The 25,816-nt window shown below is 46.1% G+C and overlaps 2 protein-coding genes across 3 annotated transcripts in view; one reads left to right on the top strand and one right to left on the bottom strand.

Annotated features, from left to right (window-relative positions):
- Nucleotides 1-3,880: 3,880 nt before the first annotated feature.
- LOC114697699 (gasdermin-A-like) lies at nucleotides 3,881-14,305 on the bottom strand. Of its 2 annotated transcripts, none has more exons than XM_037197503.1 (11): nucleotides 14,219-14,305; nucleotides 13,237-13,423; nucleotides 12,512-12,735; nucleotides 10,781-10,967; nucleotides 9,949-10,123; nucleotides 8,073-8,178; nucleotides 7,335-7,382; nucleotides 6,572-6,747; nucleotides 6,060-6,201; nucleotides 5,505-5,578; nucleotides 3,881-4,910 (listed from the first exon to the last, which is right to left on the bottom strand). In XM_037197503.1, the coding sequence occupies exons 3-11, from the start codon at nucleotides 12,729-12,731 to the stop codon at nucleotides 4,623-4,625; spliced, it is 1,416 nt and encodes a 471-aa protein (XP_037053398.1). In that variant the 5' UTR covers nucleotides 12,732-12,735; nucleotides 13,237-13,423; nucleotides 14,219-14,305; the 3' UTR covers nucleotides 3,881-4,622. The 2 variants fall into 2 exon arrangements, with proteins under 2 accessions (XP_037053398.1, XP_037053399.1); XM_037197504.1 differs by having other exon boundaries at nucleotides 14,138-14,223.
- A 5,113-nt stretch (nucleotides 14,306-19,418) lies between these two features.
- LOC114697707 (gasdermin-C-like) overlaps nucleotides 19,419-25,816 on the top strand; it is a 36,379-nt gene continuing 29,981 nt past the window's right edge. The window contains exon 1 of the mRNA XM_037197502.1: nucleotides 19,419-19,776. The gene's annotated coding sequence lies outside the window, so the exon portion shown is untranslated. The remainder of the gene's footprint in view (nucleotides 19,777-25,816) is intronic.

The raw sequence follows: 25,816 nt of genomic DNA, 5'->3' as shown, positions 1-25,816 counted from the left end.
AAATAAAATTTTATTAAACATAGCCTCCTCATTTGTATATATATATGTATATTATTTGTGGCTATTTGCTCATTGTAGCAGCATAGTTGTGACAAAGAGGCCATCAGAGGCTAAAGTGTGTCCCTGCCCTGTACTGAAGAGCAGGTCTGTTTGACAGCTTGGAGTAATAGGGGCACACTCCTGCAGTGTGATGGAGGAGCTGCCTCTGCTGGAGAATGGGCTCAGCCTCACATCTGATATTTGCCATTCACGTAATACAAGGAACATTGTTGGCTTGCACTGCAATTTTTTTTCTCTGCTTAGGAAATTTTCTTCAGAGTGAAGGATTCTGGGGTTGGGTGTCGTAGCACAGCCATAGCAGAGGCCAAGCAAAGGGTCTGTTTGCCCACTGGCCAGAGGTTAGCCCTGCTCTGCTGGTGGTAAATCTAGCTCTGAAGCTTGCCTCCTCTTGCCCCTCTTGGTTTTCTAAAGTATGTCTCTGTCAGCACATCTCAGCCTGTTTTTGACCTCCTGTGCCTCTGGTTTAAAACAGTTGGGTAAAGCCAGGTGGTGGTGGCAGTGGCGCACGCCTTTAATCCCAGCACTTGGGAGGCAGAGCCAGGTGGATCTCTGAGTTTGAGGCCAGCCTGGTCTACAGAGCGAGATCCAGGACAGGTACCAAAACTACACAGAGAAACCCTGTCTCGAAAAGCCAAAAAAAGGAAAACGAAACAAAACAGTAGGGTAAGCTGTCCTGTCGTGGTGCTTTCAACTTCTGTTTCAGTTTACAAAGATTTAGATTAGCATTTTGGATCTCTAAGGTTACTGCAAATATTTTAGGCTTTTGAGTATAACTGGCATATCTCTGCTCAAATCTAAATTTTTGAGTTGAAATACTTCTTGTTGAAATGCCATTCTGGTTCCATTTGAGATTGCAGTAACTGCCATGCCAGAAATTCTTAAAGGAATGGCCCATCAACTGAACAAGAATGGAAGACAGTGGAAAGACCTGTGGGTTCAGAGCCCTGACACCTAAGCCACAGCATTGCCCAGCTCTCTTCCTCATCAGTAGTGGAGAAGGGACTGATTTCAGACCACTAGGATGTCTCATGTTGTCAGCAAGGCAGTAATAGTATGACAAGTTACAACAAAGTTCAGTCAGTGAGCTTGAGTGTATTCAGCTTTCTCCCTCAACTTGGTGTGACTTTGGTTAAATGTCCCCAAACAGGAAACATGGTATTTCTTCAGAGAGGGTCTCAATAAACCAGTAGTCAATGCCTTGGATGTTTACAGGCAAGGAGTGCTCAGTGTTAGTATTTTGGCCATTATAGCTTTACAATCCACTCCTGGTGTCCTGCCTAGTAATATAGATTTTTCATTCTAGAGAACACTACTGGTTCAACTGCTTAGTTGAAGGTACAATCTGAATGAATCCGTAATAGATCTTGTAATGGATAAATGGGAATATTCTGCATGAATATTCAGTTTCCTGATTAGCAGGCAATTAGCCTGTACATTTGAGACAATTTTTTAAAGATTTTTAAGTATGTGTATATGTATGTGTCTTTGTGCATATATGCACATGAGTGTGGGTCTCTGAGGAAGCCTAAAGAAGGCATTGGGTCCTCTAGAGCCGGAATTACATGTAGTTATGGACTGCCCAGCATAGGTCCTTTGTAAGAGCAGTGTGTGCTCTTAACTGATAAGCTGTCTCTCCAGATCTCTAAACACATTTTTTTTAAATTTAATGTTTTACAGTGCTTGGGGTGTGGAACCCAGGATCTTTCACAGGCTAAGTAGGTACTCTACCACTGAGCTACTTGCCCAGTCCCTGCAGATGCTTTTAAATGGCAAGCTCCAGTGAGTGGGAGTTGCTTCAGGGAGCATGTTGACAAACCATCTTAGTGAGTAAGTAGTACTTGTCATAGCCACAGCCTGTGGATGACCAGGTAATGAGTTTTCTGAGTGTATAGGGAGGGCATTCTGGGCTGAGGAGGTCTCTTACTGGCATATATTGTCCATGTCTGTTCTGATCACCTACACAAAATGCCAGAATCTTTGAAATACTGTTTGCTGAGAAGTGCTAATGGCTTACCCATGGTGTAGGAGAAATAGCATAGCTTTTGTAAGTCAAGTGGGCCTGGGCCACCTGGAGCTGCCTGCATGTCCTTAGAGCCACTGTAATGCCACTGAAGCTGTCATCTCCTTGCCTGTTAACTAGTGTGATGTTCATGAGCATCTCATGGGTTGGTGCTGCCGCTGAAGAGTTAGTATTTAAGTTATAGAGCCTCACGAGGCACACAGCATACCAAGGTGCAAGTTTTCACACCTGAAAATAGAGTCACTATAAAGTGGTGAGTCCACTTGCTCGGCATTAGTTTGGCATTTTAAGGTATGTGGGTCCTGTCTGATGCTCAACTCAGTATCTTTTAAAAAGATTTTTTTGTATAAGAGCATTTTGCCTGCCTGTAAGTGTACCACATGCATGCAATACTCCCACCAGATGAGGGCATCAATCTCCTGAAATTGCAGTTACAGATGATTATGAGCCTCCATATGGGTGCTGAGAACTGAACCCAGGTCCTTTGCAAGAGCAGCCATTGCTCTTAACTGCAGAGCTATCTGCATAGTCCAATTGAGGATACTGAGGCCTTTAAATAAACAGTTCTAATCTTCTGAGATAACCCTACCCTCCAGTCCCTGCTAGGGAAGCAGAGCTGTTTGATCAGTTTTCTTGACAGGTACAGTCCCAGGGGCTAATCATCTCCCAGAATGCTGTTTCTTCCTGTTGCCAGCTTCTGGCAAACTGTTATCCAACACAAGGAAGTGATGTGTGAGTCTTGCTCAATACCTGCTTCCTGGGAGGCCGGGTCCTCCATTCCCTAAGAGCTGGTCCGGCACTGATATCTTGCCAGTGCTTTGACCTTAGTTCACTAGGGTCTATGTTACTATGGAAGATGCCAGGGGTTGTGGGAAAGCTTTGTGGGCAGTTTGCAGCTTAGAGCGAACAGGGATAGGGCTCAATAAAGAAGGTATCTTGTGAGCCAAACCAGGAAGAAGAGAAGGCAGCCCTCTGCAGTGAAGGAACCTGGGGAAGGCAGCCAACAGCCAAGGACGGGACAGCATTGGGCCAGAAGCTGAGGGGAGGAAGGGAGGTGCGGCCAAGATGAGTGGAGCAGAACAGAGAGCCTTTGAGGCCATTTGAGACTGGCTGTGCTCCTCAGGCTTCAGAGGGCTCGGAGGAAAGACATAGTATGATCTATTTGAAAGACTTCATTCCAGCTGTCCCAAGAGATTGAGGAAACAGAAGCAGGGGCCAGTTAAGCAGTAGATATCATCAAGACAAAGACTGACGTCGAGTTGGCAATCGGTGTGGGAGAAATGACCAAGTTTAGGGTGTGACTTGAAGATGGGAGCAATAGGCTTCCTCAGTAAACTAGCTGTGGAGGGACAAAGTGGAGAATTAATTGGGCCTTTGGCCTGAGTGCCTGGAAGGATAAGTGGGAATGGAAAATAGGTTGGGGACATTATTCTATTCAGCAGGGACTACCCACAGGGACATGAGAGGGCCCGGAGAAAAGCAAGAGGTATACAGAAAGACAGCTGGATGGCCAGGTAGAGGAGGTGCCATAGCACTGGGTCTAGCCCCTTTCTGCTCTTGACCTGTGACTTCCCTGGGTTCCGTCCTCCAGGTCTGCAAGTCAGTGTCTATCTCTCTCTCTCTCTCTCTCTCTCTCTCTCTCTCTCTCTCTCTCTCTCTCTCTCTCTCTCTCTCTCCTCTCCCTCTCCCTCTCCCTCTCCCTCTCCCTCTCCCTCTCCCTCCTCCTCTCCCTTACACACACACACACACACACACACACACACACACACACACACACACACGGACACACAGACACACGGACACATGCGTGGGGGGTGGGAACCCCTCATTGGTGAATGTAGGTTTTACTAGAAATAGTCTATCACAGAAGAAACCCACATCTAGGGTGATGCTAAGGGAGACCCAGCCACTGCACAATTAAGACTGGGAAGAGACTGGTCTATCAGGGAAGGGTCCAGTTTCTACTGTTTTTGTTGTTGAAGACTCCTCTCCTGACTCTCCCATGCTCCAACAGGTGCAGTTGGCTGGAACCTGAGCAGCTTGACCCATTTGTCATGTTATGGTGGCAGGGGTGGTGGGCGGGGCATAGCTGCAGGAAATGTAAGGCAGGACAGCCTGTCTAAGTCCTGTGTTACTCTGGAGAGCTGCTTCTCTGTGTCGCCTCATTTACCCAGCACCATACAATAACAGCACTCTTGGAAGCACGCCACACATAATTTTGAAAGTTCTTTCTGCCATCTTCTGCTCTAGGAATTCACAAATCTCCTTGTACAATGGCGGGTTTCACCTGAGCACAGAGGGGCTATACTGTCTAAGCTACAGAGCTGGGAGTGATGACTGAGTTTTGCAGCCTGCCTGCCTTGCTCTCAGAATCCTAGTCCAGGGTGTGGCCCTGGCCTTCCTTGTTCCGAATGGGTGTTTCTAATGCCTGAAACCAGTCCTGAGTGGGGTGGGGCCTGTCCTGGTGGAAGCCTGCCATCAGCTGTGGCCACTAGAGGGTCAGTGACATCCTAGGCTGCCAGGAGTCAGGTTGGATGTGACCCTAGGGACAGATCAGTGTTCCCTCTTCACTAGAAAGCCCAGGGCTTAGGTCAGCCAGTAGCTGCATTCCTGTGAGGCACCCATAGAGAGCCGAGAGCTGAGGCATCACTGTGGGGTCCCAGGTGAGCTGGCAGCTGGGCTGCTCCAGCTCCAGCTCCAGCCCACAGCTCTGCACCAGGCTTAGGATGAGGACCACATCCTCACTCTTCAGAGCACTGAGGACTCCTGTTGGGAGAGGACAGGTTGTTTCCTCCATCTCGTTACAGTTGTGTTCCAAGACGCTCGCCACCTGCAATAAACCACTTAGAAGGAACACAGGGGCCACCTAGGCCTTGGGTGGTGGCCCCCACACTCAAGCAGCAGCCAGGGGTTTATGCAGTTTTGCATTTGGTTCTGAAGGTCGTGCAACCTTATTTCTACTCCTGTGCACATTCTCCTTGGCTGCTGCTGACTGCAGTGAGGCATCCCTACCACTCATCAGAACTGCTATCCTGCCAGGCTGCCCACCCCTAGCTTATGGACTTCCAGAGTTGTCTCCACCAGAAAGTGCCTGTATGGGCTCATTCTAATGCCACATCCATCATCACCGGGAGGGTGGGACATCCTCTTTCCCTTCACGTTTTCAGGCTTGGCAGAGAACATGAATGATGTGGATGTATAGAGCATTTCAGGATGCAGGACAAAGTGGGATCCCCTGCATGAGGCTGCTCAGAGCTGTGGGCTGCAAGACCAGACCCAGAGCCTGTTCTCTCTGCATGAATGAACTGCAGACAGGCTCTCGGGGAATGGAGGCCAGATCTTCCTACAGAGCATCCCCATGTGCTTCCCACATCTCTTCCTGCACCTCCCTGAATCCCAGGACCCCCTTTTTTGAGGCTCTCACCAGTTCCAATTCCTCAGCTAGGATTCGTCTCTCTATGGACTGGGCCAACAGGCAATGCTGGGGTTCATTCAGTGCTGTGGGAAATAAAGGCGTGTGTGTGGGGGTGGGGGGTGGGATGGGGATGGGGGGGATGGTCACCAAGTAGAAGAGGTCCCAGGTGCTCTGTATCATGTCCTTCTCTGTGGACTCTAATGGAGGGAGGGCTGCACCTCAGGGGTTCTTAGGTGAGGAGAAGCTTAGCTAGTTCTGGCACCAGAGGTGCTATCTTTCCCAAGAGATTCTTAAAGGTAAAAACTGTGTCACCCTGGAACAGTCTATCAAGGGCTGGCAATGGACGTCAGATGCCCTGTCCGAGCTGTTCCACTGGAAGTGGCCTTGAGCAATAGTGATTAACCAGGGCCTGGCAAGACTTGGCCAAGGCTACTCATATTGTTAGTGCAGAACTAGGACCAGAGACACAGCTCAGGAAGCCCACACCCAAGCAGCCTCCAGCTTCGGCATGTGGTCACTCTTGTTTACACTTTAGGATCTCCTTCCAATCCCTGACCCTCTTACCTGCTAGGGCTCCCAGAATGTAGAGGATAGCCCTGCCTCTCGACCATGACAAGTTGCCTGTGGAGTCTTGGAGGATGCTTAAGACAAAGCCCCCAGGGCCCCCCAGCTGCGCCAGCAACCCAGTGTCCAGAGCCTGCTCCAGCTGCAGGGAAAAGATGTGAGGAAGAGGTCCTTGTTCATGCATTCAATGCCCCTGTCCATCCAAGGAGTCATTCCTGCCTCTGGGTTACCCATGAGTGTGCAAAGAGCTGGGTTTGGGCTTGAGCTTGTCTGAACCAGATTCCTCCTAACTGGGTGGGCCAATGGGGGTCTGGGCTTCAGTGTTTGGCACAGTAGCTGACACTATGGCATGCCAGTCCATGCATGGCCAACCTCACATTCCGGGCAGTGTGTGTGAGAGCCCCAGGAAAGCCCAGTCAGCCACCATGCCCTGTTCCTGCCCCTTCTACCCTTTCCCTGTCTGTCTGCCCAGATCTGGGGCCTTTGCCAAGTCTGGCCAGTGTGCCCATCACCGTGTCCTCCAGCTCTTGGAGTGCCTGGCGGTCTTTCAGCAGCTCCTGGAGGGCACCCAGCAATGTGTCCCGTAGCTCTGAGGACAGTGTGGCCAGGTCCTGCAACTGGCCATGCACTTGGTCCTGCAAGCTCTGTAAGTTAGACTCCTCCTCTGAATCTTGGCTGAAGGCTAAGCCTGTAGAGATCAGGTGGACAGCCACTTAGTCTTGGGCCCAGTCGCCTGTTCAGGGGTTCTTTGTGCTCCCAGCCTCCCCAGGAGATCCAATGTCCCAGGAGTGGCCCTGTGCAGCTCCCTCACACAAAAGTACATATGTGCTACATGTACTCACCTCATCTCCTCCTCTATACCTTCACGAGACATTTGCAGGGCATTTTGCCCATACCAGGCAGTCACAGGTATTAGCCAGCCTCTCTATTTTTTCTCCCCACTTCACCGTGCTCCCAGGGAAAGAACAAAGTCTGACCCTGCTTTCTCTTCCAGGGCTGCTAGGCCTCTCTAATTGTGGGAACCCTGGCTGACTCAGGCCCAGCCTCTGAGGCTCTGGCTCTCATCCTCTAGGCTGGAGAGCTAAGTGCCAAGCTCTGTGTAAAGAGAGGGAACCAGGGTTGGAACAGTTAGGAGTCTCCAGTGGGGCAACTCTGCCACTCATTCCTCTTGGCAATTCTGACTCACTTTACCTTATCGGGTGGGTCACCCCACAGCATTGGGTAGGGGCCACGGAACTATGCCAGGGCAGTCACCCATCTTGGGTAGGCACTCACCTCTCCCGGTGTCCCCGCAGATCTTCCTCTCAGGGAAGTGAAGGACAGCTGTATGGAGCAGAGCAGGGGAAAATACAGACAAACCCAAACATGCGGGACATGGTCAGGGAGGCTGCAGCTCCGTGCTGGCCATCAGGGGTGGCACACTGCAGGGTCTCCCACGTGCCATCCTAAAGCAGCCCAAGCCCTGCTAGAGAGTGACAGGGGCATGGCCAGGGCCACAGGGGACAATAGTCGGCTCCTGAACTCATGCTTTTCCCTTCCACAGGGACAAAGAAACTGTCTCCATTTGCTGCCTTCTCTCACTCCAAGGTCAACCCTAAAGATCCAAGGTCCAGACTGAGTGCCCAGAGCTGGGGCCGTCTAGGAAGTTTCCAGACGCGTTTCTGGTTTAGGACATGGATGGGGGCAGCGAGGCCCACTGTGCCTCTCAGCTCAATTTCTAACTACAGATATGCATGCAGAGAGAGACTTTGTGCCAGTTACGTAACAAAGGCCCTAGTAGAATTCAGCCCCACCCCAGGGCAAGCTGGGGCAGACTGGGTTTAAGCTTCCCCAACATCTGACCTCACCAGCCTTCTACAAAAGTTAACTCTTGTCGGGTGGCCTGACCAACTTATTGCTCAGCCAGTGGGGAGCACTGGGACTTCCTTATCTCTTTGGCTCCTCACTGCTCTCTGGTACTTGACTGTTGGTAGGGGGTTGGGCCGGGTAGGGAGCAGGGGTGAATAGGCTTACCCCAGCCGTCTTCCTCCACCACCAGCTGCAGAGCCCTGTAGGCCAGTATACTGCCCCGTGGGATGCTCACCGCTTTCTCTGTGTCCATGTGGCTCTGAACCTGGACCTGGGAGGGAGGCAAAGCGAAATGGACACCAGGCCTCGGGCCTCCGGAAGCTTCAAGAATGGGTTTTGGAGGCAGATAGGAAGACTATCAAGGTCTTGATGAGAAGATTCCTGAAGGGTTGGTGACAGGTAGGTGAAAGTGGGACCAGAGGGACCCCTATGTGAGGCAAGAACACAAAATATGCCTGCATAGAAGATAATTCCAGAAAACAACCCAAGACATTCTGGACTTAAACAATGCACCTGGCTTGATAAAGTTTTAAGAAGCTACACAACAAAGACACCAGTGTGTTTTGTCCCATTAAACGTGTTACACTTTCTTTGGGACACTCACTCGGGAAATGCAGAGGTGGAGGCATGGAGGGAGGGAGGCCTATCTAGACTCCACATGGCCACCAAGTCCCTTTCTCCCATTTTCCACATGGAAATCAAGACTTAGAGAGGGAAAGATATGAAAGGAAGGCATTGGCCCTGGAAGCCAGGCTTCCATGACGGTTGTTCCATCGGCACAGCCATTTCTGCCTGCTCTCACAGGAAAGAGCTACTTTCAAGCAATAGTCACACAACTCATACACCTTCAGCAGGCAACATGATCATGCTGGATATAGGCTACCATCTTGCAGCAAGATGCGGCCACATAGCCAAGTTTTGGCTGACAGGATAGTGATGTGTGCAAGTTTTGGGGAGCATTGCTCCCTCTCCCCTGTTCTGTGGTCTGGGATGGATATGGTAACTATAGATACCATAGCCATGTTGGCACATGAGGTGAGAACCATACACTGGGAGTGACAGAATTGAAAAATAGAAAGACCAGATCCTGGAAAGCTGCAGTCTACCACTGGGACTCTTTGGCTCCTGTCTGGACTTTTGTGTAAGCGGAAAATGCTTTTCTTCTTTTGAGCCAATGTTATTTTTCAATTTCCTCTCACTTGCCAGTAGATCGTCACATCTGCTGGGGGACCAAGCGATTAGAATGGCAGCCATCTGCATTTACAGGCTGCGCTGCTGTTCAAATGTGTGTTGAACACATAGGTCAGACTTGAAGAAGCAGATGTAATAAACATACCTCCTGGAATCATCAGGATGAATGGATAAGGCCTGTTGAATGCTTACAGGCAACACTCCATCATGGGAGGCATCATGGGAGGCTCTCCTTAAAAGTGGTCCCTATTTGTAGGCATCTGCATTGGTGGGCATGCTAAGGGGATCTGCCACCTGTGCCTGCAGCTAATATGTGGGAGACAGTGAGCCCCTGAGCCCTAGAATGCTTGTGTGAAGCCAGCTTTTCTATGTGACCCTCTATGAGAGGCTGAAATAAAAGACCTAAGAACAGAAGTTTGTAACCAGACATGCAAATCCTCCTGCTGCGAAGGACACATGCAGGGATCATCTGGGAAAAACCACAAACTAAACGAGGGATTGTGTGCTATTTCAGACCCATGATAACTTGAGTAGGTGCCCATGCTGCCGCCAGGTCTGTAACCCCGGGTACCCAGAAAGTAGAGATCACTTGAGTCCAGACTGGGCAATATCCTAAGACCCTGACTCAAAACAGAAGGAAGGAGGGGACAGTTGGGGAGGGGCATGAGAAACCTCAACAAAAACTTGTGCAGGCAGAGCTAAGACCATGTTAGCTTCCAAGGACTGCATTCCCCTTCAGGGTAGGGAGGCTTCCAGGCAGAGCACCTTCTTGAGGCTGGTGGTATTCAGTGTTCCAATCCTACTGCCTGCCAATGTGCCACCATGTACCACGCCAGCACACTGCCCACACCTGAACATGGCCCAGCTGTAGGAGGGACAGCTGCCCAGCTCCTAGCATTTGGCCCTGGCTCTGAAGTACGGCTTCTTGTAGTGTCTCCACAGCCTCTGTTACCACGTACAGGCTCTCCCTCTCCTTCCGGCTCTGTAGTTCCTGGAGGAAGGAGGGTCTAGGCGACCTCAGTTTCCTGGAGGGTGTGGGAAGCAGAGAAGAGAGAGCTGGGAGGGGGTATCTATCTATCTAGCTGGGGAGTCGAAGGCCTTTCCGGGCTTGGTGCTATTTGTGCTGATCTCAGCAGCTTGTGGGGGCGATGTGTTGGCGTTGTGGGGTGGTAGGTGGGTGGGGGGTGGGGTGAAAGGACTGCTTTTCTAAAGTGAGTGGGGTTGGGCCCCAAAAGGGGGAAACTGAGGAAAGCCTGGAACAGTTCTCTTCAAGGTTACAGATATCCAGACAGATCAAAATGAAATTTAAAATTTGGGAGATAATATTAAAATTGATGAAAAAGACGCATAATGCTAACCTGGGGAACCTGGCAGCAACTGAGTAGCCACCAGCCTCACGCAGGTGTCTCCAGTTTGCCATAGTTCCTACCACTCCCTGGTGCCTCACACTCCTACTGTTCTGTTTCCTTTCCTGGCCCTGGATGTATCTGGCCTAAACCCTATGAGCCTCCACATGGGCCCAGGGCTCACTCCCATGGTGGGCTCCTGCACCCTAGCCTTGCATATGACTTGCCAGGCCGCGGGCTGGCAGCATCCTTGGTTTCTCCCTCACACCTGGAGGCTCCGTGCCCAATGACCCCAGCTGGCAGTCCCGCTGCCAAGGAACCTTCCCTGGCTCTTACCTCTTCTCAAGCAGCATCTCCCAGGTGCAAGGGGGAACCCAGAGTGTCTGCACAGTCAAGGCAGAGATGCAGGTGGTCTTGCTGTTTCCGGTCACCTGGCCCTGCAGCCCAGTGCTCAGGCTCACAGCCCCTGTTAGCCCTCCTGCCACCTTCTCCCAGACGTTGATGGGACTGCTGTGGCTCACCTCTGCAGAGAGAGAAGCTCAAACTACAGGTGCCTGGCAGGGGAAGGAGGCAGGTTGCAGGGTGGCCCAGGGTGCAGTGGCCTCCGTCAGGTCTCAAAATGGCTGCTAGCACTTATGCATTGTGTGTGCCAAGCAGAAGCCACTGAGCTCTTGGAGCCTTAATGTCCTCATGTATATGCTGCAAAGAAAGAGCACCATGTGCTGGGGAATGTCTTTCTGTATGCTGTGAATATGTGTTGCTCTGATTGGTTGATAAAGTTGCATTGACCTATGGCAGGGCATGATAAGGTTAGGTGGTACATTCAGAGTGAAGAGGAGATGAAGAAGGGTGGAGTCACAGCAGATGCAGCCCGCCACTGAAGGAACAAGATGCCAGCAGACCGGTCATGCCATGGTCACGTGGCAACATAGAGATTATAGGAGTGGGTTAAATTAAGTTGAAAAAGCTACCTAATATAAGCTGACCCATAGGCCATATAGTTTGCAAGTAATAGAAGCCTCTGTGTGTTTACTTGGGACCAAGCGGCTGCGGGACTGGGAGGGACACAGGGAAACTTCAGATTACAATCACAGGCTTCCTCTTAGGGGGATCTGAGGATGAAAGGTAGATTTGCCAATGTGGTGTCTGGCACAGAAAGCGTGGAATCCATGGTAGCCTTTATAGTGGATTAAACTTAATGTTGGGGCTGGAGAGATGGCTCAGTACTGAGAGTACTTGGCTCCAGAGGACCTGGTTCAGTCCCTAGCACCCATGTTGGCCTGTTCACACCCATTTGTTGTTGCAGGGGGGTCTACACCCTCTTTTGGTCTCTGAGCACCTGCACTCATGTAGTACATGTGCACGCACACACACAGATAAAGTAAATCTTAAATAAAATGAAATAATTGTTCTAGAACTAGACTGTGTGTGTGGTGTGCACACATACATGGCATGGAAGTAGAAAGAGGGGACGAGATCTAAGGGTGGAAGGGGAGAGTGGGAGTAAGGGCATCTTAGTGACATGAAGGAGAAGGGAGCACTGTCTGGGAGGAGGGGGACCAGCAAGAGGAGGGGAATGGTTGGGGAAAGGTACACAAATACAAACAAATTAATATACGTGTATCAAGTGGCATGATGGGTGCTCGGAGCATAAGCCTGACAATCTGGGTTGGATCCTGGGCCCCATGTGGTGGGTAGGTGAGAAGGGACTCCTACAAGTTGCCCTCTGACCTGCACGTGGGCACTGTGGCATACCACACTACACCCCCAAGGAGTAAATGAATATATTAAAAAAAAAATCTGTTCAAAAGAAAATCCTGTAATGAAGCCCACTGTTTTGTACACTAACTTAGAAAATTAATAAAAACAAATAATAACTGTTTGCTATGACTTATTTCCCAGGGAGAAACATAGGACGAGATGAGGCTATGAGGGCCATGCCTCTGCCAACCTCACCCAGGGGTCTTCAGGCACCAGGGTAGAAGCCTGTTTATTTTTCTCGGCACACTCATCTGCCTCCCTTGGGAGTCCCACCCCGCTCCGCAGCAGCCTCCTCACAGAAAATACCTGGATTAGGGCAGCCAGGCTCCAGCACGTCCAGGAGGGAGAAGTCTGTGGGGATGAGCGGGGTGTCCCAAGGCCAGAGGTAACGCTTGTGCTTCTTCCTCAACAGGCAGAAGGGGCGCAGGCGAGGCGAGCTGTTCAGGCTGTCCACGGGTACCAGCTCGCCCTTCCTGCCCAGCTCTCTCACCAGGTTCTTCGTGGTCCTCAAGAACAAGGATGGCATGCTCCTTAGAGGCAAGGGACATTATCATCCAGGGGTGGCTATGGGAGGGCTCGGTGACAGCTGCCAGCTGGAAACAGAGGAGCGAAGACTGGGAGGCCAGACTGGCTGCTTGAGTCACACCTGGTCTAGAGCCGGGTTTCCAACCCTGGTCTTAGAGTAGAAGCCACAGTTGGCCTAAAATACCCTTCTAGGTTACCCGAGCGGACAACATTGGAGCCTGAGCAGTTCAGGGCCTTAGACTCGCTTCTCTGGGTTACGAATGTTTATTTGGGAACACCACTGAATCCCTCCGTGCCTTGCAATGAGGTGGTTTCATCACATTTAGAAAATGCCTCCTCCGTTCATCTCTGGGAGGACTCAGTTAACTGTAAAGACCTTCAGCAACTGGCCTAGGTCCATAGGTCTTTGCGTTCTGGCCTCACTTTCTTTCCCAGAGGCACTGGGGACCCAGTGTGGTCTACAGAAGGAGGAGCTGGGTTGAGAGAGGAGCAGGAATCCTACTTGCCTTCGCTGTGCTTGTACAAAGTCTTGTGCGGAAGGATCTAGGATGAGACAACAGCTTCCTCTCCGAGCTCCAGCGGCATTTGATGGTATCTGTACTTGGTGTTGAAGCCAGCACCTCCCTGCGGTGGGGTCCGGGATCCACCGGTTTGTCGCATGTGCTAGGTGCCAGTTTTAGGATGAGCCTTGGGCTGCAGACGGGAAAGAGAAAATGAACCAGGGCAGCAGGGAGCTGTAGAAGAGAGCCTTGCACACAGCCCTGGTGGCAGCGGGAGGTGCCAGGTCCACGTCTCTTCGGGTCAGTGCCTAGCTAGGCTCTCACAGTTAGTTATGTTAGGGATTCTGAGAAATGTCTGCATTTGTTTTAAAATAGGAAGAAGGGAAGTAGAACCTTTTAAGCCTAAGTATGTCTCAATACTAAAAAAATAAGATATTAGTATATTCTTTTGAATTTTTAAAAAAATTGTTATTATTATTATTATTATTATTATTATTAATTATTTTGGTTTTTCGAGACAGAGTTTCTCTGTGTAGCCCTGGCTGTCCTGAAACTCACTTTGTAGACCAGGCTAGCTTCGAATTTGGAAATCAGCCTGCCTCTGCCTCTTGAATGTTGGGATTAAAGATGTGCGTCACCACGGCCCAGCAAGATATTAGTATATTTTTTTAGCACCACAACAGCATTAAATGATATTTTAAATATTTTTTTGTGGCAGCAGGGTCTCAGTAAGGCGAAAGTGCCTGGGTCCTCCAGTGTTACCCCCCTGGGACCCAGAGGAAAGAGGAGGAATAGGATCTAGGCCCCTGGTGCAGGACAATGGCGACACTATGCATGGCAGCAGGAGGGGTAGCCTAAGGGTCGGGGCCAGCCCAGATCAGGGTTCAGAGGGAGGAGGCAGGCTGACCAGTGCCCGAGGCCGTAGGGTCCAGGAGAGCAGGACAGCGAGGGACCTAAGACAGTGGGACAAGGCCCTCAGCCTGCGCACCTCGGGGCAGCCAGGACAGCGGCTGGTAGGCACCACCGGGCTGACTTCCTACCGGATGCCAAGGGCACTGCGCCTGCGCAAATCGGCTCTGGGCACATGGAATTCTTAGCATCGTGGGCCAAGGGATTTCAGCTCTGCCTCTGCTGGGTCCAAAAAGCCCTTTGCTGGCTAGCTGGAGATTTCAACTCCTTCTGAGCAAGGGGATGTTGCTTCAACTTGCCTCCCTAGCCACACGCACCCCTCCCCCAGTTCTCTCGTCTTAGGATGGCAACACCCAGCATGTCAGTCTATGGCTTTTCCTCTGTTTTGACACATGTGGTGACTCATGGGTGCTGCAAAACTCTCCACTTCGCCCTGCTTCCCCCATCTAACCATGCGGGAGGGGTGGGGTGATGAGGGGGTGTTAACACTGCCCGCTTAGCCCTCACCCTCCATATGGGCACCCAGCCCCTTCCTGTCTCAAGGCATGCAAGCCATAGGAACCAGCCATTGTTTCCTCTATCTGAAAACCCCAGCATGCTTCCACCTACAGTCCCTCCTTGACAGACTAGATCAATGCAAGTGCCGAAGTCTCAGCCCTTGTAACATGTCAAGTCGGTCTCTACCCACTTCTGATCTTGCTGAGCTGTAACCATTTCTTACAGCACCTCCACACCTGTCTCACTCCGGAGGTTTGTTTGTTTGTTTATTTATTTATTTATTTATTTATTTATTTATTTATTTATTTATTTATTTATTTTAATGCTAATATGTGTTCACAGAATTACAAATTGCTTCTCTACTCTGCCAAAGACCCTTCAGCCACACCTTTTTCACTTACCCTTCTCACTCTGGGAGTCACACCTGAAGACAGACTCAGGCGTGTCAGCTCCTGACTCAGCTCCCCTCCCCTTCATACCCTTCCCACATCGCTGCATACTTCCTCAACCCTACTGCAAAGCAGCTTTTAGCCTAGGGGAACGTAAAAAAAAAAAAAAAAAGAAAAAGAAAAAAAAAGATAAGCTGAGCAAACTGGCTTCCAGCTGCACCTTCTGTTTACAGGAAAACTCTTACCAAATGCCTACACTGTCTGCGGGGATCTGGGTGTCACTATTTTGCCTCTCTCGATGGTTAAATGTACTCGTGTGATTTCAGTGTGTGGTCATCCTAGGTATATGTATGCTGCTATTTGTCATCTGTGCTCATAAATGTTATTTGTGCTCTTGTGAGTTTTTTTTTTCTATCAAAAGTAGTTAGTCCACCAAGGACCAATATTCCATAACCACCCCCCCACCTACTTAAACCTTATGTATAGCAATTAAAATATTTTAATCTTCCTCATGATGGTGGTTTGAAAGAAAATGGCCCCCAAAGGGAGTGGCACTATTAGGAGGTGTGGCCTTATTGAAGTAGGTGTGGACTTGTTGGAGTAAGTGTGTCATTGTGGAGGGTGGGCTTTGAGGCCTCCTATGCTCAAGCTTCACCCAGTGTCACAGTTCACTTCCTGTTGTCTGCAGATCAAGATGCAGATCTTTCAGCTCCTTCTCCAGCACCATGTCTGCCTGCATGCCACCATATTCTACCATGAAGATAATGAACTAAACATCTGAAACTTTAAGCTACCCCCAATGAAATGTTTTCCTTTATAAGAGTTGTTGTGGTCATGGTGTCTCTTCACAGCAATAGACACACATCTTGTAAAACTTTTATCCAAATTTTACAGTCCCCCACCTGGTGAAACTTATCTTTATGCAAAAGTCCTGTTGTGTTCTATGAACTTGCTGGCCTGGAGTAGCTGAACCCTTCTCCATTCCTCTGAGGACAGACCACAGGCAAAGGGTGAAAGACACAGTCCCTACCTACATTAGAATAACAATTAAGCCCTGCCCATGAGTTTTGAGGCAGGCACCCCTTTTACAAAGAGAAACTGCTTTGCCTAATTACATTCACTTTGTTCATGTGTTCCTTTGTGCCCCACCAAGATTATTATTTTCCAATGTTCATAAATATATATGTAAGCTGTCTTTATGTATCAGAGGACCTGTGGTCCACTGTAAAGATTGTGAAATTTTATGTACCAGAACTCCATGGAGGATTCTTTTAACTGATACATTATTTTACATGATGTATCTACTGGGGTATTTAAAGGGCTTTTCCCAGCCATATGCTTCCAACTCTGGCCAGCTGCCAAAAGGATGGAACACTGAAATGACTAGTCCTGGAGGCTCATGCAAAGTTACAACAGCTCGGGTCCAATCTGAAAAGCATACATCACACCAGGTGCTGGACAACTCATGGAAAGTAAAAAGGTGGCCGATTTAGTTAAAGTGGCATCAGTGTGCTTGGGCTAGGGAGTGGAGATTCTGACTCACTGGGACTTAATACCTGTGATTGATGTTATTATGTCTCATATTAATAAAAAGTATAAGGGAACCTCTAAGAAGAAAAATATTAAAAGTATTTAAGAGTAAATATATTTTTAGTAAAGAAAGATTTTTCATGATAAGACTTTGTTCTAAGTTGGGATGGCTGGATATTTCCAGAATGGAAAAAGATAAAGATGAAGATAGGAAGCCCAAGAAGTTCTGGAAGATATGAGTGAGTATATAGGGAGTATAAAATATGACACTTGTGTATATGATGACTATAGGTTATTACAATTTCTAAGGTCAAAATTCAAACAAATATGTATTTAAATCAATAGAATTCTCCTGTTATTATTCTGCTTTGGGTAATACTTATAAGGACTGGCTTTAGGGAAAAATGTGTATCCAATCAAGAATCATTTAAAACTATTTGGGTTTTATTTAAGGTTGATCTAAATCTTATATAGAATGCTGTGGGGTTTTTGTACACGATGTGAAGGTGTGTTGCTGTGATCGGTGTAATAAAAAGCTGAACAGCCAATAACTAGACAGGAGTTACAGGTGGCCCTTCCAGACAGAGAGAGAAAAGAGGAGAAGGAATCTAGGCCCATGAGAGAGACATGAGGAGACACAGAGAAAGCTGGATGGGTGGTACATGGTAGAACATAGATTAATAGAAATGGGCTAATTTAAGTCATAAGAGCTAGTTAAAAACAAGCCTAAGCTAAGGCCAAGCTTTCATAATTAGTAAGTCTCTATGTGTTATTCTGGAAGCCTACAGAAAAATCTGATTGCAATAAAAATTAAAGTTTTCTTAGGGTCAAACCCCTGATAGGTCATCCAATCCCAAGTGGTCATCCCTAAGCATATGCACATGCAAGCAACACAAAATGGACTCAGCAGCCTGTATTCATGTATAAATATGTGTGCATGTGTGCAATAATAATTAAAGATGAGTTCATTAATTCTTTAGGGAGTGCTAACAATTTTCATCAAATTCCCAGGGACTCCTTTTCCCAGTTGGGCAAGGATAGCTGCTTGGCTATAAAATTGGAGAGGCATCTATGTGAGATTGAGGGGTCTGTTCCCACATTTCCAATCACTATTGTTCCTTCTGCAGCCCAGCCCTACCCCAGTCCCTGACCATCCATGCCATTCACGTACTCTCCATTGTTGGAATGCTGACGCCTCTTGTCTTCTGTTCTATTTCCCTTTCTTTTGGGTCTTTACCTGTTTGTACTGGATTCATCAACACGACAGTGAGTTCTATGAAAGTGTGAAGTAAAATCCTCTCCATTCTTATGAGAGTGAGGTGGATTTCAGATACAGTTAAACAGAAGCAGGTGTGAATTTCACTGAGTCCTGTTAATCCCATAATATTGCATCTACTACTGGATGTCTGTTTTCTTTCTTAGATTTAGGTTGTTTTAGAAAGTGGATTATAAGGGTATAGTATTTTTGCAAACTTAACTTCATAATGTTCACAGTTTAGGTCCCCCAGTTCTTCAGCGTGTGTGTGTGTGTGTGTGTGTGTGTGTGTGTGTGTGTGTGTGTGTGTTTATGTGAGGGTGTATGTAAGGTTGTGTGTGTATTTGAGACAGGGTGTCACTGTGTAGCCCTGGCTGGTCTTGAACTCACCATGTAGACCACATTTAAACTCACAGAATTCTTCCTGCCTCTACCTTTGCCTCCAAGCGCTGGGACTAAAGGTGTGTGCCACTAGCAATATATTCAGTATTATGAATGATGTCCTAATTAGTATCTATACCTGAATATTTGTTAATTTTTTTAGTTATTTTCTTAAGGCATGTTTGTCTATGAGGAATTCAAAGCTCAAGAATATCAATGTTTTAGGTGATTTTGGTACATACTACTACTAACATAGAAATTCTGTGTTGGTTTGTTTCTATCAATATCTGTATGAGAGTTATTATCATTTCATCACTGGTAGTACTAAAATGTATTTATAATAAAAAAAAAACTTTCCTTAATCAAAGTGAAACTAGAATCTCAGAATTACTTTCTGTGTGAACCCAGATTAGGCTACTAGCAATGGTGGAGAGGGTGCCTGAACTGGCTTACCCTGGTAATCGGATTGGTGAATACCCTAACTGTCATCATAGAGCCTTCATCTAGTAACTGGTGAAAGTAGATGCAGAGATCCACAGCCAAGCACCAGGCTGAGCTCTGGGAGTCCAGTCGAAGAGAGGGAAGAGGGATTATATGAGCAAGTGGGGTCAACATCACGAAGGGGAAACATACAGAGACCAGTGAACCAAGCTTGTGGGAACTCACAAACTTTAGACAAACACCTGTGGAACCTGCATGGGACCAGCCTAGGCCCTCTGCATATGGTAGACAGTTGTGTAGCTTGGTCTGTTTGAGGGGCCCTTAGCAGTGGAATCAGGATCTATCCCTGGTGCATGAGCTGGCTTACAGGATCCCAATACCTATGGTGGGATGCCTTGCTCAGCCTTGATGCAGTGGGGAGGGACTTGGTCCTGCCTCAACTGAATGTACCAGGCTTTGCTGTCTCCCCATGAGAGCCCTTACTTTTTTTGGAGGAGGAGATGTGGGGTGGGCCCAGGGTGGGGGGAATTAATATTTTGGTCCTTAACTCACTTGTGAAGTTAAGTTCTGTACATGATCTTAGGAAAATAACCCTTTCTTTTGTGGAGTTTCTTTGTGTCATAGCAATGAGTGAGGTAACTAACACAGTGCCCGTGCATCCAGACTCTTCACATCTTGTAGCCACGTGTTACACCCAGCACATGCATCAGAAGATGAGTGAATAGTTCCAACCTCATTTCCTGAAAATCAGGAATGAGACTTGTTCAGCTGGTTTTCTTTGCAAAGAGAGAGAGGTACACTGTTTCCTAAGAATCCTCCCTTCTCTGAGCCAAGAGAGTCTTCCAGGTACACCTTCAAATGCTCTCTGGTGCTGATCCATAGTCTTTTGGATGGTGGATTTGAACACTGGTTCTGTGCTCAGAGCTTGGTTCCTAGAGAGAAGAAGTCACGCCTGTGTTTAGATGTCCAGAATATTGCATTGGAAACTGACTCCGACCTGTTAAAACAGAAACACAGTGAAGAGAATCACATTGGTTTGGGCCTGGAGTTTGTACAAACTGTACTTGAATCAGAAGGTCCAAGGACTGTGAGGAGCTGCATTCAATTGCACTTTCTCTAGAGGAGGAAAACCACTTCAACCTGGTAAGTGCTGATGGGGATAAAGAAGGGAGTAAGGAGAGAAGGCTATAATGGTCAGAGACTATCTTTCAGGCTGGTTGTGAAATGAGTTGACCAGTTTATTCCTATGTAATGTAACCCGTGGGGAAGGAAGCATTCCTTCCTTAAGTTCTCTCTAGGAGAGTTAGCTGGGAGCTCATGAAAGCCTGTAGGGTAAAGGCTTGATATCTGAACCACCTTAGTTCATGTTTGGTGTTGGAGGCATAACTGAAAATGGTCACATGAGGACTTGTGCATGATCAATGATAATTCTGTCTTATTATAGTCATATCATCCAAAACTCATTGTCATTGGGAATCTTGTTCATTGCTGTAAAGAAAGTGATGTAAGCAGATTAGACTTATTTAATCTTTTCTACAAAGTGCTGTAACACCTGTTGACATATGCAGGTTAAGTAGTATCTACAGCCAAGGTTTTGATTTCTACCCACACATCTATGTCTGAAACATTTTATCTCCACAACAGTTTCTACTGTCAAGTGCTGGCTTGTCTGATTGTCTGTTTTAATCTTTCCGAGGCTCTCAAAATCAAGGTGCTGGGATATGAATTCATTTTCTTTCTCCACTTAGAAATGGCACTCAGGGAACCAGCCCCACCTCTTATCATGTTTCCCAATCTACAAACCTCTGAACTCCTCTGTCTTCTCATGACCCACAAAAGCTGCATCACTAATTCTTTTTTTTTTATTCTGTAGCAATCTTGAGTAATCATCCTAGTGTCATCTTTGAATATCTCTTATTTGAACATTGCTATGAATAGCTTCAGATGTAAGTCACAATATTCACTGTTGGGATTTTTGTTGTTGCTGTTGTTTTTTTCCCCCCCAAGACAGGTTTTCTCTGTGTAGCTTTGGAGTCTGTCCTGGAACTTGATCTGTAGACCAGGTTGGCCTTGAACTCACAGAGATCCACTTGCCTCTGCCTCCCGAATGCTGGAATTAAAGGCATCTGCCACTACTTCTGGCTCAACTGTTGAAATTTTTATACTGAGGAATTTTTCAGTATCACAAATCTACATAGGTCATTCTTTGCTTAATTATGTTCTGTTTTGCTCATTGGTAGTATGGTTGGCCTTACAGATTCATGGATCTTGCAGCTTTGGAATTAACTGACCATTGACTGATCATATTCCGAAAAGGGCTTAGGGAGATGGCTCAACAGGTACAGCACTTGCCCAAGAACCCATGTAAAATCCAGGGAGCAAGGTGCCTACCTGTAATCTCACAATGCAGGAGGTATAGATAGGGGATCTCTGGGGTAAGCTGATTAGCCAGATTAGCTGCAATGGGGATCTCTGGGGCCAACAAAAGACTTTGCCCCAATATAGAAGATGGAGAATGATTGACAGAGTTACTCTGTCAATCACAGGCCTTCCTATGCATACATGAGTGTGTGCATCCACACAAATGTGCACCTGTACATATCCAAGTATGCATTCATACATACATGCACATAGACACATATACATATTTAAAAAGAGAAAATATTTAGAGGCTGGAGAAATGGCTCAGCAGTTAAAAACATTTGGGGTCCTCTTCCAAAGGACCTCAGTTCAGTTCCCAGCACCTACAATCACCGGTAACTCAAGTTCTAGAGGATCTGCCCTCCTCTGGCCTCTATGGGCACCCATATGTGGTACTTACACAGACACATATTAAATAAAAATGAAAACTATGTCCCCTGCCCCCAGTTTATGTTGAATGTGTAGGTTCCTGCTACTGTCACCATTCTGTGATTCCTGGGGGAACTTTAAGATGAGGGGCATAGCTAGAAGAAATATTAAAGTAGGGGCATGAACTTGGGACTGCATGTGCCCTTCTTGTATGGCTCTCTGCTTCTTGCTTGCCAAGAAGTCAACCATTGTCTCCTCCATGTTTTCCTGTCTCCATGATGTTCAATCAAAATGTGCAGGGCTGAAGTGACTGTGGACTGAGCCTTCGGAAACCCTGTGTCCAAATAAATCTCCCCTCCATTAAGAAGTCAGGTATTTTTTCACAGCAGCTTAAAACTGTTGCAGATATAATATCATTTTAAGTGTTCTAGAAACAATTTAAACGATGCAGGAGGAATGTGTGATCATATGCAAAGACACTTGAACATCTGCAGATTCTGATTATCAGCCTAGAAATACCCAGCTATGTAGAGTTATGACTGTATGCATGGACATTATCTTCTATAGTAGTTAATATATTGTGGTAAAAGGCATAACATGAGCTGTGTCTCAATAGGTTTTAAAATATAGAAAAAAATGTATAGGTCCAAACCTTGCTAGCAGACCTGCAGTTTCTTCATTTTGTGCAAATGATACATTAAGCTGGTTGACTAGCAATGGTCCCTTCCTCTCTCCTCCAGTAGAGGGCATCCTTGCACTCTCTGAGTCTTGGAGAATTTGAGATAATTCATATAAATAGAACCATGGGTGTTTACGCTTGAATGACATATACTTCAGCATCTTTAAGATTTATCAAATTATTGCATTTTGTAAACTTTCTTTCTCTTTAAGGCTGATAATAGTTCACAGTAAGATGTCACATTTTCCTCATCCTGTTGATGGACATTTAGAGTGTTTCTACATTTTGGTCTTGGTGACTAGCGCTGCAATGAACATGAGTATACTATTTCATTATTTTCTTTCTTTAAAAAATTAATTTATTTATTTTAAACAGTAAAATATTTTTTCCTGTAGAAAATAGTATAAATAATAACATTTCCCAATATGCCCTTTTAAGCCAAATGATAACTGAATTATACATATAAATATTGATTAGATTCTGTGATTTTTTTTTTTGGTTTTTGATACAGGGTTTCTCTGTGTAGCCCTGGTTGTCCTTGAACTTGTTCTGTAGACCAGGCTGGCCTAGAACTCATAGAGATCTTCCTGTCTCTGCCTCCCGAGTGCTGTAATTACATCCTGTTTTCAATTGTATTAAGTTTTTGAAAAATATTGTTTATTTCTTTAGAAGAGATAACATTTTACATTCCCACAGTATACAGGGTTCCTTTATTTAAACATTAATACTGACAGTTATTGCCTTTATACTTTTTGGTAATAGCATCCTGACAGATATAATATCTCATTGTGATTTTGGTTAACATTTTTATAAGTGGTGACATTGTGTTTTCATTGTCTTATTGGTTATTTATATGTCTTTGTGGTAGTACTGGATCTTAAGCCCAGGTTCTTATTCATGCCAGGGAAGGATTCTAATCCACTAGGCAAGGAACTGATTGCATTATCCAAGTCACTAGCACACTTATTTCTTTTGGTATTCATTGTTATTTTAAATTAGCATGAAATAGTGGGTTTCATTGTGGTGGCCTCACACAGTATATATTTTGTTCATGTTCACCCCATTATGTTTTCTAGTTTTTGTGACCCATCTCCACAGCCCCTCTCTTCCTGAAAATTGTCCCTTTCTGATTTAATATTTTATATATACATATTTTATGTGTATGTATGTGTATATTTATGTGTATATAAATATATATGTGTATCTACTAATATGTATTTATGTGTATATATATATATATATAAAATGTAGTATGTGTGTACGAGAGAAGCATACAATATCTGTATCTCTGTGCTTAGTCTATTTCATTTGGCATGATGGTCTTGAGTTCCATTTAGTATATGATGTAATTTCACAGTTTCTGGCTGAATAAAACTTAACCATGCATGTACACCACATTTTTCTTTCTCTATTCATCTTTTAAAAAATTAGTTATTTTTATGTGTATGGCTGTTTTGCCTGCATAGATGTATACTACATGTGTGCCTGGTGCCTGAGGAGGTCAGAAGAAGGCATAGGAGTCCCTGGAACTGGGTTACAGATGATTATGAGCTACCATGTAAGTGTTAGGAATTGAATCCAGGCCCTCTGGAAGAACAGACAGTGCTGTTAATTTCTGAGCCATCCTTCCAGTCTCTGCCTCCATTCATCTTTTGATGGGTATCTAGGCTGAGTTTGTATTTTGGCTATTTGGAATAGTTCAAGGATAAATAAATGTGTATATATCTGCTGTGTGTGGATATGGGGACTTTCTCACACTTTGGTGGTTTATGAAACATATCAGGAATCATTGAGTGTCAGTGTGTGAGGCCAGCTCCCACCTTTTAAAGGGTTCCTATGTGGAGGAGAGACTGGTAAGAAAACATTAGATAGAATGATAGCAAAGAGGAGAAAGACAGAAACACAAGATAGCTTTGGGAGAACATGGGTTAATACACAATGGCCTTTTCTACCTCTTCAAAAGGATTTTTTTATAATAATGTCAAGGGGTAGGACAAAAGACCTCCCCCTTGCTAGATCAAAGCATACCACACAGCCAAATGTAGACCCTTACAAACATCTGGGAAACATGCCCAGGGTCAAATCCTCCCTTTATGCTGCTGGGTAAAGCAAGCTCAGATTCTCGGACCTTGAATAAGTTCTCACTAGGAAACCTCTGTGGGTCTCCACAGCTCCCCCTTCTCAACATTTTAAAGGGCTCTCAGGCCCTTCAGATAGACTGTGTCTGTCTTAGGTCATCTTCTTCACTAATCAGCCTTACCCATCATAGAATACACTTTCCATCAAGCATACTCTATCTTAGGTTGACAGCTAGCAAGAAGGACTTACCCATCCTTGACTACCAGCCCCTGACAGGGGAACATACAGAGCTTAACTCAGCTCTGACTCAGGTCCCTACTAAGAGCTTGCAAGTAGCTGGAACACCCACAGTAATCCCTACTGCTCCACACCCTCCAGTAAGGGAGTAGAGGAGGACCAAGATGGAATGTCCTTTTTGAATGTGTCTAAGATGTCTATAACAGCCTTAGCTACACCAAGCCCTTTTTAAAATCAATAAACTCTTGATGTAACCATATCAAATAAATCAATAAATTCCTGATGTAATCACATCAAACCAAACGACTCCTTTAGCTTCACCAAACCATGGTTCATCAATATCAACAGGTTAACATAATTCTAGCATGAATATGCCTATACATATTTACAATTCTTACAAACTTACATCCAAAAGCAAACTCTCTATAGGACTATTTACACTTTACAAACTTAACATTCAAAAGTGTTCTCTTAACAGAACTATTTACATTTTCTTTCAACAAGACAGAGGGTACATGAATTGTGAGTCACCACAGTTAAAACTGTAAGCAAAATAAAAACTGTTCCATTTCTGAAGCTTGAAGTTTTGTTTTGATACCAGTTTTAAATTACCCCTGAAAATTTGCAATCAGAGCCTGACTTGTCTGTGGCTCTGGAGTCTTTGTATAGCAGTCCCTTTACCAAAACTTGTTGCAGTGCAACAACCCAGTCCAAACAAGTCTCTGTGTTTTCTGGTAGCCTTCCCTAGGAGAGCTGCCCTAGGGTGAAGGTGGAATTACCCTACTGAGCTGCTGTAATTCTTAGAAAAGCTTTCTGCTCAGCTAGTAGGAATCAGGAACTGTCTCTTAAAGGAGCCATACATTGGTTTGCCACTAGCAATCAGAAGCAGTGTATCTGTTACATTCCAGCTTTTACAGTCTCAGTCCTTGAATACCAAATAGTGACAAAACCTTTGTCCCAAACTCCTTCTCAGCAGTCTGGGTGGCCTCCTTAGTCTTCTGCCTTCCCCCAACTGCAGGATGGAACATCTGTGGGCCAGGAACACTGGTTCAGCTGCTCTCACTCCAGTTCCTCTGGGGGAATGTCAGCAGCTATGGTGTAATCAGAGCTAACATCCCTCTATTCCACTCACCATACCAATTGCTCAGGTAGCCATCAAGCTTCATTTTCATCTTGTGAAAAAACACAAACACCCCTTGACCTCATATTAAAACAAGATCAGGACCTTTTCATAATGTTGAGCAAGTATCTTTCCATTTTATATGAGCAAAATCAATCAGGTGCCATCCTGCCAAAAATCTATCCAGGGCAGATTGCTCAGGGACATATACATTCAAAAAATTCAGAACAAAAAGAGCATAATTCAATGCATTATGTGGTGATTGAGGGTACAAGTCA

Source organism: Peromyscus leucopus, chromosome 20 (assembly GCF_004664715.2).
Source record: "Peromyscus leucopus breed LL Stock chromosome 20, UCI_PerLeu_2.1, whole genome shotgun sequence".
Taxonomy (NCBI): Eukaryota; Metazoa; Chordata; class Mammalia; order Rodentia; family Cricetidae; genus Peromyscus; species Peromyscus leucopus.
Note: the sequence above shows the minus strand (reverse complement) of the source record. Positions and strands in the feature narration are given on the sequence as shown.